At 37.4% G+C, this 20,534-nt stretch overlaps 1 protein-coding gene across 1 annotated transcript in view; it reads left to right on the forward strand.

Annotated features, from left to right (window-relative positions):
* Positions 1–20,534, forward strand: part of RNGTT (RNA guanylyltransferase and 5'-phosphatase) — a 173,669-nt gene that overhangs the window by 147,837 nt on the left and 5,298 nt on the right. Inside the window, exon 15 of the mRNA XM_040059755.2 lies at positions 20,057–20,180. Within this exon, the coding sequence (XP_039915689.1) occupies positions 20,057–20,180 (124 nt within the window). The remainder of the gene's footprint in view (positions 1–20,056; positions 20,181–20,534) is intronic.

Consider the following 20,534-nt stretch of genomic DNA (forward strand, 5'->3'; position numbering starts at 1 on the left):
AGCTTTTCTCATACTTGCTTTTCTTAAGGGCAAGAGAATCCCAGCCTGCCTGTGTGTTTCTACAGATCCTGGAATATTAGAGTTCTCAGTCCTGCCTGGAAATGTTAGACAACAGTAATATAAATAAATAGTAATATACTACATATTTGCATTTCTAATACAGTAGAAGCCAGCATAAAGTGGACATATTTATACTTTGTAGACATATTAAGGAGCAAAAATAAAATACTTTTTAAAAAATCTAGCCTTGGAACTGGTGACGTAAAGAGAAAGAGAATGCAAAAAACTAGAGCAGTGATTTTGTATGCTGTCACAATTGTTGCCCCTAAGAACAAAATGTTTATGAGCTGTAATTTATAAATTCACTCTCTTCTGATGGATCAGGCCCCATTTTGCTTTTTGTCATGATTATAGCTATGAGTTCAGTTTTAAAAATGGTTCTCTGTAAAGCTTGCAGTGTTTCATAGAAGTCCACAGAATTAGGAATATTTCCTCTGCAGTTTTCTCTTGTTGCTGCCAAGAAGATAGAATAATTGTATTTTTTGTTTTGGAATATGATTTTTGTTGGGTTTTTGGTTTTCTTCAGGGATTGGGGGACAGGTTTTGTTATTTCAGCTCCTAGTAGTTTTTTTAAACAACAAACCCAAGTTTGTTCTTGGCAAGCATGGGGTGAATTAAGCCTTCTGTACGTGGGGTAAATTAAGCCTTCTGTAAAGGTTAAAATAATAGTTAATTAATTGTCAATCTTAATTTATTGGGCATTTTTTGTTGGTTTTTATTTACCTCTATATTAAACCGTGTAGAGAAAAAAAAAGCCTTCAAATGCTTTTTGTGATAATTGTAAAAATGACCAGATTGCAGTTTTTTCAATCCTTCCATTTCCCGGGTTTACAAATGCATCTTAGCAATACAAAATCAGTATGATCATACCTTGTTTCTTGAAAAGCTTAGAAAAACAAGCGCTGACAAAGGAACCTCAGCAAATTCCAGAGTAGCAAATTCTGAGTTGTGCATCAGGGCAGAGTGAGCTGGAGCCTTTGAGTGGCTGCACAGCAGCTCTGGAGAGCAGCACCCGAAGGTCCCGGTGGCCACAAGCTGAGCTGAGCCAGCCACATGCCGTGGCACTGAGAGTGGCCAACCACACCTTGGGTTGTCTTAGCCAGGGTGTTACCAGCAGGTCAAGGAAGGTCCCTGTTGTCTGCTCAAGTGTTTCTGAGAGACATCTGGGGTAACTGTGAACAGTTCTGGGCTCCCTGGGGCATGTGAAGCCATCCCTCTGGAGTCACCCCTGTGGGGGTCATGGCAAAGGGAAGAGCATATGGTCTGTGTGGAGAGGTTAAGGAAATAGGGTTTGTTTAGAGGAGATGGGTAAGGGGGGCACTAATTGCCATCGTCCATCATCTAAAGTGAGGTTGCTAAAAAAAAGAAAGTCAGACTCTTCTCAGAGATGCCTGGGGAAGGACAAGCAGGAAAATTCCAATTGGATGTAAGAAAAATTTTGCATGGAGGTTGGTTGGACACAGCAGCAGGTTTCCTGAAGACACTGTAAAACCTCTGTCTGTGGAGATTTTCAAAGTTTAACTGGAAGAGACCCTGAGCAAGCTGACTTATCTTTGAAGTTAACCAGCCTCGAGCAGGAGGCTGGATTGGGTGTTGGCTGGGCTGAATTTATTGGGTTCTGTGACCTTTTGGAGTATAAGCAGTCACCACTGTGAAACTTAACTAGTTCATAAGGATATATTATTGGGAAATTTTAGAGTTGCATGTTTGTGAACCTCTGCTGTTGCTGATTGAATAGACCTTAATTTCAGTCTGTAATATGAGCATACAGTATTTCTGTCAATTCTTCCTTTTTATTTTTTCCGACCACAACTTGCATTATAGAAGGTTTTCAGTACTTCCATTCTTAGTATCTTGGGATTTTTCTTTTTAAATGTTTACCTTGAAAGTGTCTGTTTTTCTCATAATACAAAAAATACAAAATGTTTCATCATTTTCCCATTAAGAGGTGGAATTGCATTATATTCCAGAGATCCTAGTCCTCTTTCAAAGAACATGCTGCGTTTTCTTCACTAAAATGTTTATTCAGAAGAAGAAAGATGGGTGTTTTACTTTGAAGTCATTCTGCAGCTGTTTCCCCGTAATGACACAGTATGGATTTTTTAATGGAGTGTGTGGTATATGTTGAAAATAAAGCATCTCTGGCTTAATCTAAAAAATTTTGAGTCTAACTGGAGCTGAGAGAAGCTGGTGTTCTCAGGAATGTCTCTAAAACTCAAGAGGTTTATTGATTGTTCAGAGCCATATAACTAATTTTAAAAGAAATATAGCAAAGAAGAAAAGAAATTGGAAGTGGCAGTAGTAGCTAGATTGGTAGCAAAACTCAGGAGTAAGAGGCTGGAGTAGCTGTTGGATGTAAATGAGCCCAGAGACTTTGTAAATGTGTGAAATGGGATGTAACTGTTGTGCATTAGTAAGGGAAGAGGGTGTGTAACAGCATTATAATACAGGATATCTGAGGAAACAACACTTGCATATATGCTGGGAGATCCCAGTCATGCTGCCTAACATTCATACCTTCCCTTCCCTTCCTTTCTTTTTGCGGCCCCTGTTCCAACAGCAGTACTGACCCTTAGGAAGAGCCTCCAGAATTAAACCCTGAGACCATTAGCATTTTCTTCCTCAGTTGTTTTGGTTGAGGTACTTCTGTCGTACTACCCACAAGCCAAAAAGCATGTTTTTATCACATTAAATATGTTTGAGTTGGGGTTTTCCATTTCCTTTCCTTTGATAAGATATGAGATTTGAAACCAGTAGTAGCTAATATATGTGCCATGAGACTTTAGTTTTCATTATTTTCTCTTTTTTATTTTTGTCTCAGCATTCCTCCATCTTGAATTCATGTGCTTTCTTACCTTACTGGTAATTTTCAAGTATTTACCACTGACCCCATATAGATACCATTCTGAGAGGTACAGTCATACAGAAAACTGAATTTTTGAAGCAGTAAGGAGATTGTTTTGATGGTACCTTTCCTATGCCCAGTGGTATAGAAACATACTGTGACAAATGTGAGCATTATGACATGCAGATTATGTCTCATTATAATAACACATTAACAGACAGTTTATTTTCCACTTTGAAAAGATGGCAAAACAAAAGTCTTAAGCTCTGTTTCTGAACCATGAAGTTACTGCTAACTACCGACTAAAAAGTGCTGAGAAAGATCCTGGAAATGAAAGGTTTGTTTTAGCAATTGATGAGCATAGATATTGAAGATATCTCTCCTGCTTTGTGTTGAGCCTTCATACTTGTCACAGTGGAACAACTGATCAGGTCGTTGTAAAACTGCCAGATTTCTTGTGCTGTAGTGCAAGTTGTGCTTTGCTATTGTCCTTGTCCTCGTTGTCACATTGTTCTTTCACAAGCTTCGGTGTTTGAGAGCATTCTGGCTCCCATACATGGGTGATTTGGGGTTGGCAGCATCTTTTGTTTTGCTTTCTTATGCTTTAAAAAAATCATCTGGCAGAGAGAATGATTTGTCCATGATGATTTTAAGCTCTTGAACATGGTAATTTGTTGCTGCAGATGTTCTTCTGTTATAAATGCATTGTCAAACCTGGTTTCGGTGTGCCTCTGCACATAGAGCGTGTAATTTGTTCTAAATAATTGAAGATACCTTGATGACAACAGCTGTTTATGGGGCCAGCTCCTATGCTTGACTGGCAGTAGGGACTGTTTTTTCCTTTGATGTAGACATCCCCACGCTTAGTTTCCATAAATGTGATTGCATTTGCATTTTCTTTGACTAGAATATAATACTTAGACAGTATGGCAGTGTGCTCAAGTTTCTTGGAGTTTTAGGCAATTTAGGAAACTTACTGTAGATAATTGTCTTTTCAGAGAAAGTAGTGTCTTAAATGTGTGTGTCTTTATTGTTTCCATCAGAAAATACTCATTTCATACCATGTTTATGATCATAATTGTTCTTTATTAATCTGTTCTGATTTTTGAAATAAGTTTTTCATCTTTTCTTTCTCTATTAGAGGCTTTTGTTGGTAGTGGAGGCAAGTGAAATGAAAGCAGTGTAACAGTCACAGAGAAAGAATAAATAAAAAAATAGATTCTAAGTAAAATTATAAATATCAGACCCTATTAGAAATTAATTCTAATTGAAGGGGGCAACAAAAGATGGTTTAGGCTTTTTTTTTTTTTTTTTTTTTTTTTTTTTTTTTTTTTTTTGCCATTTCTTAGTTGTTTATTGTTTTAAAGAATGGAGGCATCAGCCAAGATCAGGCTTGACGGGGGAAAAGAAAGCAAATTGTTACTGTACAGTTTATAGGCAGAGAGTATCTAAATTTATTAAGCTTTTTAGAGGTGAATTATTTTGAATCTGAATTGAACAAATGAGGTTGAACTTGATAAATGAGCTTGAACTTGTAGTACCTTTGCGAAATGCAGATGATAATGTCTTTAAAATAAATTACTCATGAATAAATCAAGATGTTGAAGTTGCAAAGGGTGAGAGATGGAATAATAGGGAAATTCTTCGACTAGGAAATTGTTTCTGAGACCTTTCTTTATAGTATATGTAAAATGAATAGTGAATATCATGAATGAGAAATATTTTAAATGTCAGATACTGATAACATTGGAGAAAAAGCAGTTGATGGCAAAAATTATTGTATTGAGAGGTACTCTGCTGGTTTAGGACTAGTAAAAGGCAAATGCAGATTAAATTTAGATAAATGAAAAAGAATAGGATTGCAAACAATAACATAGAAAGTAGAAGAAATATCAAATGAGATAATTATGCAGGATATCAGCTTTGAAAGGAAATGGGGTTGTAGATAATATCCTGTCTAATTAGAATACCTATAAAGAAGGTCACGTGTTCTAATTCCAGCCACCACAGACCCTGCAGGCTCCTTGTATAGGTTGTGGAAAACAGTTGAAGTAACTAATATGGTGCAAATACTCATCTTGCTTTTCTCTCTGAACTTTACTAAGTATGAGATTAAAGGCTGGAGTAAAACCACATTCTAACTGGACAACTGTTTTAACTGGAAGTGAGCATTTCCAGTATAGTATTCCCCACAGACAAGTCCTGAATTGTCATTTCAGCTACTGGTAGGTGGTTTTCAGATATCCATTTTTCCCAGTATTTCTATCCTAAAATAAAAGTCTTCAAAACGAGTTAAGTCCGGCAAGCTTAGGGTCTGTTAGAGCTCTGATGAGAAAGTTGGGGGCTCTTAGAGAAGGTTAGCAAATAAGGAGGAAAATGTAACTAAGCTAGATTATGCACATGAAAGATTGGCCTGTAGGCAAAAAGATGAGATTTCATACTAGTAAAAATAGAAGGATGCTGATCTAACCAAGGAAATGATAAATAGCACCTTGTGCATTCAAAAAATGTCCTTGATATCTGCAAAGCAGTAATCTTGGGGGAAAATGAAGCTGTACATAGACAGTAAATCAGGTAAGATTATTTATTTTTGAATTCTTAATTTATTTCTCTATTTGTGTAATTTACAGTAAAATATTTAAATGATTTCTTCATCAAATTTGGTTTCACAGTTCTCATTGCAAGGTCACATATACCTTTCCTTGGCAGTTTTCCAGAATGATTATAGTATTGGTAAAGTTTCACATTTGAGAAAGAAATATATATTAAAACTCAATTGACTAATAGCGATGCAGTGTCTTGTTATGTAATAGTCAACAAAACCATTATTCATTTACTTTTTATTTGACAGTAGTAAAGCCACTTTAAAGTTAAGTTTTATCTTTCTAGCATAAAGTGAGAATAAAAGTGAAGAACAATAGAACTCAGCGGTGCTATTATATTTCAGCAGATTGAGGTTTACAAAATGCCACTTCTGCTTCTCTCCAAGAAGGTTGATTGTAGAGACAATAGCATATTACATCTTCGGGAAAAATAGTTCAGAAATGTTTGAAAAGATCAGAGATGTGGCATCATTGCAGAGACTTTATTTGTATTGCTGAGAACTGTAGATGTTTTCATTTACTGAGAAGGGAACTGTAAATACACAATATTGCTTTTTATGTTGCTAACTCCAGTGAGTTACTGTTTAATTGATATACAGAAAAATTTCTGCCAGTGAGTTTACAGCCAAATGCTATAATGAAATGTCACTTCTTTTTAAAAAGTGTTTCTTTCCCTTGGTTAGCTGAAGTACTAAATCCATTTCAGTAAATGAATCTATTGATTTTAGCTTAATGTGTTGTAATAAAAAATATTTGAGCATGTTCTCAGTGGTAGATTCATGAGATGTCGTGCTGGATTCTGTAGCAGCAATGATGTGAGATTTTTCTCTATTTTTCATGCATGAAGTAGTGAAGTCAGCATTGTTTCAGAACGGAATTAATTACCTGGGGTCTGCTGGAAGACAGTTGTCTCACTTAACTGTGCAGAAGTCATCCGTGGGCTCTCACTGGGTTAGCCAAGACCCTGATGGTGTTTTAAGTGGGAGGCAGTAAAGGCTCTAGCCAAACAGAGCTCTGGAACCTCCTGCCCCTTGCAGAGGTGGTTAATACTGACCATGGTCCTCACTGCCTTGAGGAGCTGCCCACTGCCTGTGTGTTCCTCCTGTACCACACAAGAAATAAAATGCCTCATTAGTGTCATAATTAACATTAACCTACCCAGGTGTAATTTAACAGTAGTACACACAAGTGCAACCCAGCTTCTGCTTCATTTCGTTAGTGGGTCATGGTTAGCCATGCTTGATTGGTGATCATTGCAGGAGCAGATTAACTACATGTTGTAGCATTTCTTTTAAACCTTTCTGGGGTGTAGGGAAAAGGCTGGAAGAGGCAGAAGCAATGTAAAGGAATATACAAAAGCAGGATTAGAGGCAAGAATGTTTTTGTTCTTTTAGAAAATAATGCAAGGTACAATTACTGCATTTTACCATATCATTGCGTTCTCTTTCCACTTGTTACACTTTGGATACCATTAGTGCAATAGAAAGAGGTTTCAGAATAATTCCACTTCAATAGAATGAAAGCAAAGGACGTCTCTGATTAATTTAGAAGGACATTTATAGATCAGTGAGTCAGGTTTTGGATTTACAATACTAAAGTTAATGCTAATGCAAACACTAAAGCAAATGGACCTTGAATTACTTAATTACTACCTTGTTAATATTTCATTCAGAACTTTAAGGAAAAATCTGTACTAACTAATTACTGATTAGTAATTAGTGCTAGTAGTTATAGCAGTAAACTACAAACTAAGGCTTTTTCATTAATTTCCCCACTGTGTGCGCTCTTGCCTGACAAATCAACTCCTTTTTACCTGGGACTTCTCAACTGCACAATTACGTATATACAGCTGTTTTATCTAAAGTGTGTTAATGAAATGAGTTTAACATTACAAGTTACTTATACACATTACAGGTGTGTAAGAATGCACTTTGAGATTATTGGATAACAGGTTTATAGAGTTACCATTGCTGTTACCTTTTTTTTTTTTTTAAATTATTATTATTATTATTATTATTATTTCTCTTTTCTTATCTCAGTTCTTCTAGGGAAGAACTTTTAAGGATTTATTTTTTCCTGGATGACTTGTTAGTGTCACTGGCTGTCACTAGAAAGGGTTTATGTGTTACTTGAAACACCATTACACCATGTGAAAAGCAAAACAAATGTTTTTAACTGTATTTGTTAGGGAGCTAAAGCTGTTTTGGTCCTGGGCCTTAGGTAGGGGAGAACAGCAGCTCAAAGTGTACAAGTGTAACAGTTGAGCAGAGAACTCAAATGAGGCTCAGAATTCTGGGGAATTTAAGAATTGGCCCATGCAGAGATCTTTGCAGGAATCAGCTTTATGACAAGGGTTTTCTTGGAGATGTCATATGGTTAGAAAACTCAAGAGACTTTTCTTGGCTTTGCTTGAGTTAGCTTTTGCAGACCAAGAGGGTGAAGTCATTTCGTGAAATAAGAATGAAGACTAAATGTTGCTTGCTTACTTCATTATTGATCCCACATATGTATGGACAAAATATATTGACAAAACCATGAAAAGTGTGCTCATGTACAGTGGGCTTTCCCAGACTTCCTATCTTTCAGGGCTTCGGCCGGACCAACTATTAAACCATTATTTATTTCCTGTTATCAGCACTCACGATTCAAAATTGCAATCTCTTTTAGCTGATAGGGAAACAAAAATTCAGTCCTTATTAATTTCTCTGGAAACACTGCTGCCCAAACAGACAAAGAAGTTTATATGTTTCTCAGACCACATCTTGCAAAATCCATTTTATCTTTTGTAGCCAGTTGTGACTCTTGCAAATCCATGAATATTGTCCATTCCTCTGCCTCATGATTACTGCAGTCTGTGTTGCCCCACCCCACATCCATTACCGTGGTGTCCTGGGAAATCTGGCTTCCAAACTCTGCAGACTCATTAATAATGAGTCATGGAAAGGAAAGAGGAGCTTGCAATAAAAGGTAAAGCAGTAAGAATCCCTCTGTAGCCTCATTTATCGACAAATTTATGCCATTGATAGATTAGCCCTTGCTTACCTTTCTTTCAGCAGACTGACCTCATCAGCTGGCAGGCACCCTGAAACCATTTGCAGTTACTGAGCCACGATTAACTTCTCTGTCGAGCCCCTTACGTTCTGTAGCTCCACAGTGATCAAGAAGACCTGTGTTCTTAGATACTAAATTGTAGGTCAGATTTATACATCATGTCATTAATTGCTTTTGAAGAAGAAGGAAAAAGCTTTCTGTGTCTTAAGCCTCAAAGCCAGGTAGGCTTTGAAGTTTAAAGGAAACCATTCAAGAAAGGGGAGGGAGTTCATGCCAGCTCAATGCTATAAGGCAGATGAGAAGTGGGTTAGGGCAGTTGACTTTCACTACAGCACTTCCTTTGATCAAAGCTAATTTTCGAAAGTCTGTGTTAAGTCAGCAGCTATTAATCTTTTTGTTGTGGTGTATTATCTGTAATGAGAAAAAAAGATTATTTTCCTTCTAATTGAAATCTTTGAAGGATGAAAAATCCCTAACATGACATTTGCAGCTTTTTTCCCAACGCATCTTTGCTTTATTATTTTGATGTCATAGCGTTGCTGAGATTATTTTTGTTGTTATCATTGTTTGGCTCCACTTGGCTTTGTGTTGTATATTATTGCAGTGTTTCATCAAGGCATTTATCAGTTTCCTCATTCAAGTGATTCTAACAGTCACCTAAAACTCATCATATTAAAAAACTCATTATTTACAAAAAGAAAGTCAGTGCTGTGAAGTCCAGCCTCAGCAATCAGGTGTAAGAATGCCCTGTCAAAATATCAGGGTTTTAAAAATCATTGTAGTTTGACTTTTTTTGTGATGTATTACAAAGATAAAAGTTTGTGCTGTATTATTATCATGGTTTAAGTCCATCCAGCAGCCAAGGCTCATTAACAACTCACTCTCCCCCAGTAGCAGAACCTGGGAAAGAATAAGGTAAAGGTTAGGTAAAAAACTCATGAATTGAGGTAGAGACAGTTTAATAGGGAAAGCAAAAGTTGTGCACACAAGCAAAGCAAGGAATGAATTCACCTCTTCCCATGGGCAGGCGGGTGTTCTGCCATCCCCAGGAGGGCAGGGCCCTATCACACCTAATGATGATTTGGAAAGACAAAGACCATCACTGCAAACATCTTCCCACCCCTCCTTCTTTTCCCCCTGCCTTATATACTGAGCACTGTGTTCCATGGTCTGGAATGTCCCTTTGGTCATTGGGCCACCTGTCCTGGCTGTGTCTCCTCCCAGCCTCCCAAGCACCCCCAGCCCCCTTCCCAGCACGGCAGTACAAAAATCAGGAAAAGCATTGATTGGTGTAAGCTCCGCTCAGCAATAACAAAAACATCTCCACATCATCAGCACGGTGTTCAGCACAAATCCTAAACACAAACCCCACACCAGCCACTGTGAAGAAAATTAGTGCTACTCCAGCCAAAACAGATATATAATGCAAATTCAAATCCTGAAAATGTCATTAAAAAATAAGATTTTATTCTGCTGTAAGAGACTTCTCTGATTTTAAGATCTGACATTGTTCTAAAAAAATATTACATGTCCTGTGTAAAAGCTACAATGAGCAAGACTGAGCTTTCCTCTCTGGCTCAACCCTTTGGTTCTTAGGACACTTGGCTAATGACAGTCCATTCAGTCTAATGAAGTAGATGGGGATCAAAAGAATTTGTATTTCCTGCAAGTCCTGTAAATCTCTCTATGTTCTAGTGTCAGATTTGTGAGTGACTAGGAATTGCCTCTGAAATTTATGAAGAAAAAAGTTACTATTTTTTGTAAATATGTTCTAGGCAAAAACCGAAACACATATTAAATATGGGAGATTAAAAGCAAGTTTGCTATTTCTGGTCTTAGTTTATCTGCACATTCTCTCTGTACAGTCTCAACATTTTCAACTATTAATAGGATTTCTAGATGTTGAAAAGATTTATAAATTTATAATCTTGCTCCCTTCCCCCATTTTTCTCATAATGCTTGCATGGCATGTTTAATAATTTACATATCACTTAGATACCAGTATTTGATAGAGTCAGTATGCCAAATCCAGCCTCCAATGATATATTCCTTTGCTTGCCTACTATAGTATAAAATACAAAGTAAGATTTTGATTATATCTTTCTTAATGTTGTTTTTCAGTAGCGTTCTGAGGCAAAGAAATTAGAACCATGGGGGAATCAGATCTGCTAAGAAACCAGTTCGGGCTTTGTTAGACAGTGAAGTAGACATATGAATATATTACATATGATTATCATAAAATTAGGGCCTGGAAATGGAACAGTCATGCTGCTGCATTTTAGACAGTACATTTATAATAAGCTGTAATAAGGTAAACACTTTGGATGGATATAAGAGGAGGCATTACTTGTGATCACAAATGTGTGTTCAGTTCATGCTTTTGAAGCCCAATTTAACACAGCAAACAAATTTCCTTATAGTGTTGACACAGTTGTTCTCGGTGGTGAATTTTGATTTATGGGGAAAAGACTTTAAGCAAGTGGTTGTTTGGGATCTAAATGGAAGAAAAGAATATGATTCTTAATGGCTGTAATTTGAAAGCTGTGTGTTGTTACCAGTAAAAGTGGGTTTAAAAGACTCACTTGCAATTACTTGATACTTTAGATTCTAGCTTAGATTTCTTTTGGTGTATTCTGATATGATTTGGCATCTTTATGAAAGAGTATTAACCCATGGTTTCGAAGAACATTTCAGAAGACAGATAAGAAATAACAAGAATTAGGCTTAGGGCCCAATCCTGGTAACACTAGTGTGGGCTAATTGATTTTCTGAAGCTGCTCAGAGGCATATAACTTACAAGGATAACAGCTTCTAGAGCTGGATTCCACATGAATAGCCATCACATAGTGTCTGAACTTGTAAAAGTAGTTTTTCCTTCCATAGAAAGGCTTCTGGGAAGCTCCTGATGGCCCAGCCCTGTGAAGTCTCCCTCTAACCCATCCCTGGTTGTCTGACAGCATGTGACAGAATCCCGTGTATGGTGTAATAAGTACAGGTAAAACAAGATTGACTTAGACTCCTACAATAGCAAGAGCTTGGGTACAGAGAACAGATGAAAAACAGTAATATGAGAAAGTACCCTGTAAAATCTCTGTGGGAGAAGCACAAGCAGCTGTCTGGATATCCATTCTATTCAAGGTGAATTCCAGCATGTGAAAGGCAGCAAATGTCAGAAAAACTCCTCATCCTATTCTGACACAATCATCTAAGTTCTCTTTCATTTATTTTGAAGTATAGGAGTAGTGTTGCCAAAGTGATTATAAAATAGGGATAGCATTGCTTTGTCTCTGGAAGACTTGTTTGGGTTTCTACTGATAAATTATTAACAGGATTTCAGCTGCCCTGTGTCACAAGATTTCTTGGTAGCATGAGTGTAAGTACCTGAGGGGTAATTAAGATTGGGTTTAGAAAACCTAATGGGGGGTAAATGCTTTCCCTGTGGTGTGGCCACAAACTATCTCTTTCTTCCCCATTTGCAAACTGAGAATAATAAGACTTAAGAAATTAATAATTCATGAATGAGATAAGTGGTGTTTTCAAACTATATTCTTTACTAGTAATGTATAACTTGTCTCCTGGATCTTTGTGTCTCATTATGCAGTGCTCCCTGTTTGGGGCAGACTCCTTTTTGCAAAAGCATTCTGAGTGAACAAAGCACAAATGAGGGTTAAGACTGGCTTTCACAAGCTAGCTCGTGGCAAGTAGAGGTACAGTCCTCAAAATCTATCAGGCTGTGAGTGAAATATTTTCTCCCAGAATGACTTCTATGTTATTATTTCACCTTTTTTTGCCAGATTGCATTGTCCTTGTATGTCCTTGTTCTCTTCCCCCTCATACAATTGCTTACCTTTCTGATGGGGTGGTTTTTCTTCAGAAACCTCCTGTGAAGTCCTTATCCTTCACGGAAAGGCCTTTTGTCAGGTTTTTTGTTGTTTTTTTTTTTTTTAATTAGTTTTTTGTATAACCTGCTGAACAGTTCTGCAGTTTGCTGTAGCATTTTCCTACTATGCTTGCATCTGCCTGTTTTTCTTTGGAACTTAAACACTTTCAAGTTTCAGTGCTGACTCCAGGGATTATTATTATTATTATTATTAGCACAATTATTTATGATGCGCTAAATGCAAGGTGGCTGTCTTTGGCCTCTACCAAGTTAACCCAGGTGCTTTGCAGAGCATTGTTCTTTACCTCTCCCTACAAATTCATGAGCTGTAGAGCAGGTGAAGCTCTGTTTACACCAAACACACATCCTTTCTGCAGTAAGGTCACACTGACAACTTACTTTGAGAGCTCTGTTGCTGCTCTCTTAATGCCTTGGTGTTTTTGCAATTCCCCTGAGAGTTTCTTGCTCTTTCATCAGCATGCTGAGGGTCAGAATTGTATGAGCTGCTTTTTCAGTAAGACTTTATTTAAGAACTTGTCACAGCAGAACTATGCCAAGTTCACAAATCCTCAGCACAGAATTCTCCCATTTCTCAGTTTTTACAGAGATGTACAGATTTTCTTCCTTTAATTCAGAGACCTGTGATGATTAGAGTGCAGGGGCAAGGGATATCGATCTAGGAGGACAATCGTTTATTACTTTGTTTCATTTAACTGTTCAAGATGTGAATGGACACCCAAATCTCTGTGTCCCATTCTTGATGATGATTAAAAGAAAATAGGATTTTTTAAAGCTTTAGAGTTCTCTGAGGAGTTAGGTGGAGATGGCAGTGTCTAGGAGGAAGGTCAACTGCTCTTTGAGTAATGTAGACGCCTGAGTTATAATGCCCAAAAGTGTTCAGAGTTTATTGGTTTGCCGTGGCAAATGGCTTTACCACTGAGTAAAATGAGATGTATAAAAGTATTAAAAAAAAGAAATCTAGAAGAGTGATGATTGAGCAAAACCTTTGTGCAAACACATGTCTAGTTCCACAGCTTGGTCTAAGCAGTTACCGGTTACGTGCTTTGTCATAGATACCGGTGCGTTCCTCTGAGAGTCAAAAGCAAAGCTCAGGAAAACATGGGTTTCTTACAGATAGTTCAAATGGTGTTGCAAGGTCAGATGTACAGGAGACCTTCCAGGATACATAAGCAACATATTTCCAGCTGGCACTGAAAGTCATTAAACTTGTAATATCACTGATAAGAAGAAGGCTTTTAATTTCTGATGTTTTCATCTGTCGCTTGCCAGGAAAACCCCAGGACTCCAACCCATTATAGGTATCAGAAAGCAGTATCCGTACTTTTAATTACTACATGTAAGAATGAGAGATTCTTTGGAAAAATATTATATATTAAAAAGAAAGACTGAATAATGAACTGAGAGTGCTAGACACTGGAAGTCAAAAACAAACAAAAAACCCCATAATTTTAAAAAGCCTCATTCTTGTAATTTGGAAACATGATTTTTCTTTTTTTGCTTTTCCTGTGATTCTACAGTGCTTGGTGTTAACATTGTGGTTTAATGAGGCATGAACCAAAGTGCTAAAATTTTATATTTCTTAATATTCTTTTTCAGGTATGACATCTCAAAATTGGAGCATATCCAATACATAAGATTGTACATAAGAAGCAGCATAGTTGCACTTAGAAGGATTTATTAATGTTAAATAACCATTTCAACTGCCTTGTGTTTACCCAAGCTGATCACCATTTGTTGGGTGATACATTCCTTAAAAAGGAAGCACAATCAGTACGTTTAGTTTAGCAAGAAATCTATGGTTTGATAAAATAATTTCTTGAATCATGTAAATTGATATTAAGCTGCATTACAAAATCTGTTTGGGCTTGAGCAAAAGTGCAAAGCAGATTAACTGATTAACTTTTTCCAGCAGGCAGTATTTACGTGGTTCAGTGTACCTGATTTATGTGAACAGGCATTTAGTAACTGTCTTGTAAATTTTTTATTCTTTGGGAAGTTTGATTATGAAAATCATGAGGTACTTTATGTGAATGGAGAAAAAGTTTTTCAAAAGCATCTGAACAAACAGTCCAAGAGTCCAAGGAAGAAGCACTGAATGATGATCTTGGGATCTGTGTTAGGTGCTGGACTGTGCCCTGTAAGTGCTGGGGGCTCTAATAACTTCATGTCTACTGACTCAGGTGTTCTTACTCAAATCATTAGTATTTCTTATATTGATGACCTCACCAGCAATCACATGTAAGAGTGCTTTCGAAGGATCCGTTTCTAAACACTTAATTTCCTCCTAATTGCCTTGGTTTGACATGAATATCCTTGGAGTTCCTCACCTTTAAGTGTTTGGTCTTGAAAAAGATCTTGCTTTGAGCTTGGCTTATCTTTCTATCTTCAGAAGCTGTTTTATTTTGTTACTGCTGCTTCTTTATTTTTTCTGTCTCCATTTTATTCCTTCAAGAAGTCTTGACCCTTTGTTTCTTCAAATTCCCATTATTTTTGTTCCCTGACTGTTGTGATTGCATCTCCCTTATCTTCAGATGTTACCCTATGCTGTGGAGTCATGGTACCAGTGGGCAGCTTAATTCTCCCTGTTGGACATTCCACACCACCGGGGAAGTTTGGAAATAAAGTCTATCATACTTTGCAATTGTGAGCACTCACGGTATTGGAGACTAATGCAGAAACTGGAATATGTGATGTGGTGTTTTGCTATAGAGATTTTATTTACTAGGCTGTCATTTGTGGCTGAATATATCCCAATACCCTCAGGACAGAGCTCACACATCTCATGGGTTTGGACAGTTCTTACAAAAATGTGATTAGTGTTGCAGGGTGACCTCCTAAGGGAGGTGTGGAGACTCCAGTTCTCCTGCAGTTGGAGACTGGGAAGCAACCAAAAAGTTTCTCCGTCATGACCACACAGTCGATCATTTATTTTGGGATGTGCCTCTTTGACTTGTTTGCTTTGGCTGTGGGAATGTATCCTAATGGGGAAAATGTAGTTATGATATCAGTAAGAGGAAGAATTACTTTCTGGGCCTTATGTTGCAGCTCTAAACTTTTCTTGCCTCCAGGCACTGGAACTTAAGTTTAAAAAAAGAAAGCAAACAGTTTGTGTATTTGAGCATATCAAAAGGAAATGCCTTCATTGCTCATGCTAGCTATAAAAAAGGCAGATTCTTCTTAGAAGATAGAAACTCATTGCATTTAGAATGCATCTTGCCTTTATGTTATGGTTCCTTTTGCTTTTTAATTCTGTATTTGAAGATAAAGATGTTTTTAATTTTGTAGGATTTCAACAGCTGCTTTTGCTCATATTTTTTTTTTCTTTCATGGAAGTGAAGGTTTTCTGTTTCTACTATTATGATCTTTTCTTCTGGGACCTTAAAGATTGGCTGATGACTAGGGGTGTGGAGTAAGAATAGAAATTTATGGATTGAAGAATGTTTTTCTATCTACGTTTGGTAATAGGGGGGAAAGTGCAGCAAAAAGGCATTTAAAGAGAGAAGGATTTTGAAATTGAATGTTTTAAGATTTTGCTTCTTAAAGCAAGCAAACATCACTTTCTTCAAAGGGGATTATTTACTAAACTGAAATAATTTCAATTGCTTAGAAAAAAACATGCGTATGGAAACATAAGGCTTCTTTCAGCCAAGTCTCCATTTATCTAAAGGCTTATCTCCTTTTTTCTTTCTAAAGAACTTGAAAATGGGGAAAGTAGATGCATTTGTAAAATTTAAGCCTGTCCATTGTAACATGCTTTCTGAAATACCAACTTATTGTGGGGTAGGGGCTTGCCCAGGAATTTCATTCTCCTTCAAGGTTAAGGGTGATGAGACCAATGTTTGGGTGGAATGATGGACCAGTCTGACAGTCAGGTGCCCTGTGGAGAGACACAGAAAGCATTGGCTGCTGGTAGTCAGCAGAGCTAGCAAAGGCATCTTCATGAGACTGGAGCTAACTACATTCAATTTAAATTATTTCATCTCTTTCTCAGCTGGATATATTAGGGTTTTTTCACATTTTGCTCTAATTTTACATAAACTGTGGCTGCATGTTATCCATGTCGACTCCGTTATTCAGCCTTGGCAAGAAAATTTTAAATGGGTTAGATATTTTAAATTTTAAGATATTTTTAATTTCTTTCAGAACATAGGGGATAGAAGGAGCCTGGAAATTGAGAGATTTCCTAGGCCTTAACTGTCTTCATTCTTAGAAAAAGAAATAAGCTTATGCCACTGAAGTTCTTCGCAGTGAATGGACTAGATGATGATGGTGGGGAAAGCCTTTCTCAGCAGGGCAGGGAAGATACAATCATGTAATCTGACATTCTTAGGCAGTGGTCTTGTATTACACCAGTCTGATTTGATAATGAACTATTGCTGAAATGGGGATGCAGCTCAAGCCCGTTTTTTTCCAACCCACCTTGCAGACCAGCAGTAATGTAGTGAATCAGCTTCCAAAAGGATGCTCCTCTGTGATTTTGGAAAATATTTCCGTTGGGCAGATAGGCAGGTTCCTGATAATTAGATCAAGTACAAGCAAGAACACTGAACATTGCTGCTGCTGAACAATTTCCTTCCTCTTGAAAAGAAATAAGTGTACAGGTTGGCGTTCGTCCTTGCCCAGGACACAGTTGTTGCCCAGACCAGTGCTACTGTTCTGATGCACACCACCTCTGACAACCCCATGTCCAAGACTTGATCCTTTGGGATTCTAATTCTGACTGGCTGCCCAAAAATAAACTAAGGAATAAATGTTTAATTAAGGCAGGCTCCATGGAGTCCTTAGTGTGGTGGGAGTTTCTGTCTTGAAATTGCTGAATGCTGGTTCAAGGCCTTTTATCAACAGTATGGCAGAAACACTGGCGCTGTACCAGCACTGAGGATAAGCATTTTGGCTGAGAACTGCCATCATTCCTAATTCACCTTCTGTGAAGCATTAGAAGCTAGAAGTACCACTCAGGAAAAGAAGTGATGGTGCATTATTTGAATAGTGCTAGGGACTGTAATATTTAAAGGGAAGAAGGAGGGATGAACACACTGCAAAGGGAGAGCTGAAAAGACACTGTGCTGAGGAGCTCAGAATTAATTCCCAAATGGAAGGAATTTCTAGACAGTTAAATTTGAGGGTTTCCCTGTCCCAATTTTAATACCAGAAAGTAGCATATGCATGATAGGTAGATGTAGGGTGTCAATTATGGATACAAGAATCACTGCGGCCTTGTTCAGTCTTTTGTATAAACAATAACTATTTAGAAGTCTACTAAGATGCAATAGTGGAAGAGTGTTTTTAATACTGAAAGTGTATTTTGCTCAGAATACTTGTACTTTTAAATCAAATGCCCAGCAGTTGTTGAAAGGTTCTTTTATATTAGAATAAGTACCTTTGTAAGACTAAGGTCACTTAACAAAGTACAGGGCAGAGTAGTTGCTATATTTCTTCCTTTGTAAAGTAATTACTACAACTTGCAATTGTTAAAGGCTGTGATCACCAGTTTTCTCATAGGAAAATTCATTTAAGTCAATGCTTTGGCAGGTGTTCATATTTTGTAGAAAGATCCATCTTCCAGATTGTTAATGAATGTCCAAGCAAGTCTCTCGATAGTTAATAATATTGCTTAATTGCCACAGTCAGATAAAGCTGCCATCTAATTTATTGCTATTCTGGGCATCTGAACACTAGAAGAATGATAGGTCATGAGAAAACCTTATGAGGTGGGTGTTTAGTTGAAGTCATTACCTGCAATTTTATGCATTTCCTTCTCTGTCAGGTGATCTTTCTAACATTTCCCTGCTTTGGCAGAAAATCAGACATGTGGCCATACCTCCTGCTGCCCCCACTTCCACTAGGCAGCCGTTTTCAAAATAATGTACTGCATACAAGGCACTGCATAGCCAGGAGTTTCTTCCTGGGTTTATATATCCATAGTACGCTGGAAAGGGATGTTGTGTTTTCCTGCATACACCTAATGAAACGTAATGCATCCATAAACATGTGTCTGTCAAACCTCTGTTCTGCATGTAGCTTTTCAGTGCGGAGGGAAGAAATGCAGTGCTGTGCAGAGCATTCTGCAAAGGAAAAGATTGCTAATCTGAGCAATCTAATGATCAACAGGAAACACAAACTTCACTTAGGGAATAAATGATTTGAGGAAAAACACTCTTTGCAGGTGCTGGAATGGATAAAGAATAATGTGTGACACAAAAACCTACTCAAACTCTGTCAGTCCTGCAGCAGGACAGGACTCAATTGTAAGCGAGTTTTACAACATTTTCTTAAAGTTCCATATTCACTTGACAAGTAGAATCCTAGGGCTCGTTGTCCAGGAGTGAACACAAGTATTCAGGTTAAATACCAACAACGTTAGGATTCTGCTTATCAAATCTTGTACTATGCAGTATAGGAGGACTTGATTCATGCTCAGGACCATTTCCTTAATTAATTATCTTTATCTGGGAGTTAATGGAAGGGAGGTTCATGGGTTTTTCCACTGTATGTGCTATTAAGCGGTCTGGAGACAGCTATGGCCTTTTTCAAATCTGCATCTCTCTGACAGTGGTAAATTCCCGTGTCGCTGCTCAGGAGCAAGTAGACAACAGAGGTGAAAAATTATGCTAATGAATTGCAATAACCACCTCCTTTTTATAAGAGCGCTTATGCATAAGATCCTGAATCCAAAGTGTTACACATTACCTTGTACAGCTTTTTATTGGCAAACTACAGCAACTAAGCATAGCTAGCAGTTAAATACATCTTTATATTGCTGAAGAGGCTCTTTGGAACAAAGTGAAGTATATGGGTAAAATTGTTAAAGCGTTAGATAAGGTTCTCAGGTTTCCATGGTTACATGAAAATTTTGCATTGTATCTTAGATTAGGATGCACAGGATGAAGTAGCCAAAACAACTACAAAGTCCAATGCATATAAACTACATTTCCAAACCACACAGTGTTGCCAGATAGAAAGACAAATAGCTCAGGATACTGGCTGCTGACAGTCTATGAATCAATAGAGTCCTGAAGGAGATTTAGAGTATGTGTAATTTGAAAGTCTACATTATTTCGAAGTTACAATCTTAATTTTTTAAGACAAATCAAGAGGAAAAAAAAAAAAGAAAAAAGAAAAAACCTCAGTCATGTAAAGAGTGGAATGATTTTTTGTAAGCTTTTTCCAGTATTGAAATCTGACATTTTGCTGTGAGACCTTCAACAAAGAAGGTTGATGAAACATGGATAATACATTTTGTGCACTTAGGCTGGCAGCAGCACTTAAACTGGAAGCAGTTTATTCCCATGGAAACCTATTTGCATTTGGGCCAGAAGTGACTTTTTCCCCCCCTCTGTAAGCAGTGCTGATGTTTTATCATAATATAATTGCTGAATATTGACAGCAAATTTGAAAAGTATGTTTTAAAAGTTGAGTAGCTGAGCATATGTGAAATGGAGATGTATTCTGTGCAATTCTTTGTGTAGGATGGAGGCATGTTGCTGAAAAATGCAGGGCAGCTTTTGATCTTCTATTATTTATGCCTAAAAGGAAGAAAAAAATTGTGAATTAAAATCTGTTTATCCTAAACAATATTTTCTTTTTGTAATACAGGTGACAAAAGAACTCAAACAGTATGACAACAAAATTATAGAGTGCAAGTTTGAGAACAACAGCTGGGTCTTCATGAGACAGAGGATAGACAAAAGCTTTCCAAATGCCTACAGCACTGCCATGGGTGAGTAGAACAATTTTTTTTAGAAGTTTCTCAGGCTAAAATTTTGGTATTTTACTTCTGTTCTGTTTTAAGTAGGGAAAGCAGTCTTCTGTGTTTTCATTCCTGGTCTGAGTCCTGACTCCCCTAACTTACTATACTAATGCCTTATCTTGCAAATGCTTATATCATCACTAGTTTTTAGATAGCACGAATCCTTTGGCTGCAGGGTTATTAGATAAATTCAGTCAAACCAATACTCTGATGCAGAATTTAACAGGTAACACAGAATCAAGTGCCTGAATCTTTGCAGAACTGCAAACACTTGTGCAAAGATGACTTTAAATGGCAGGGCATGCCATTCAAGTTAGAGCCAAG

Source organism: Hirundo rustica, chromosome 3 (assembly GCF_015227805.2).
Source record: "Hirundo rustica isolate bHirRus1 chromosome 3, bHirRus1.pri.v3, whole genome shotgun sequence".
In the NCBI taxonomy this organism is placed as follows: Eukaryota; Metazoa; Chordata; class Aves; order Passeriformes; family Hirundinidae; genus Hirundo; species Hirundo rustica.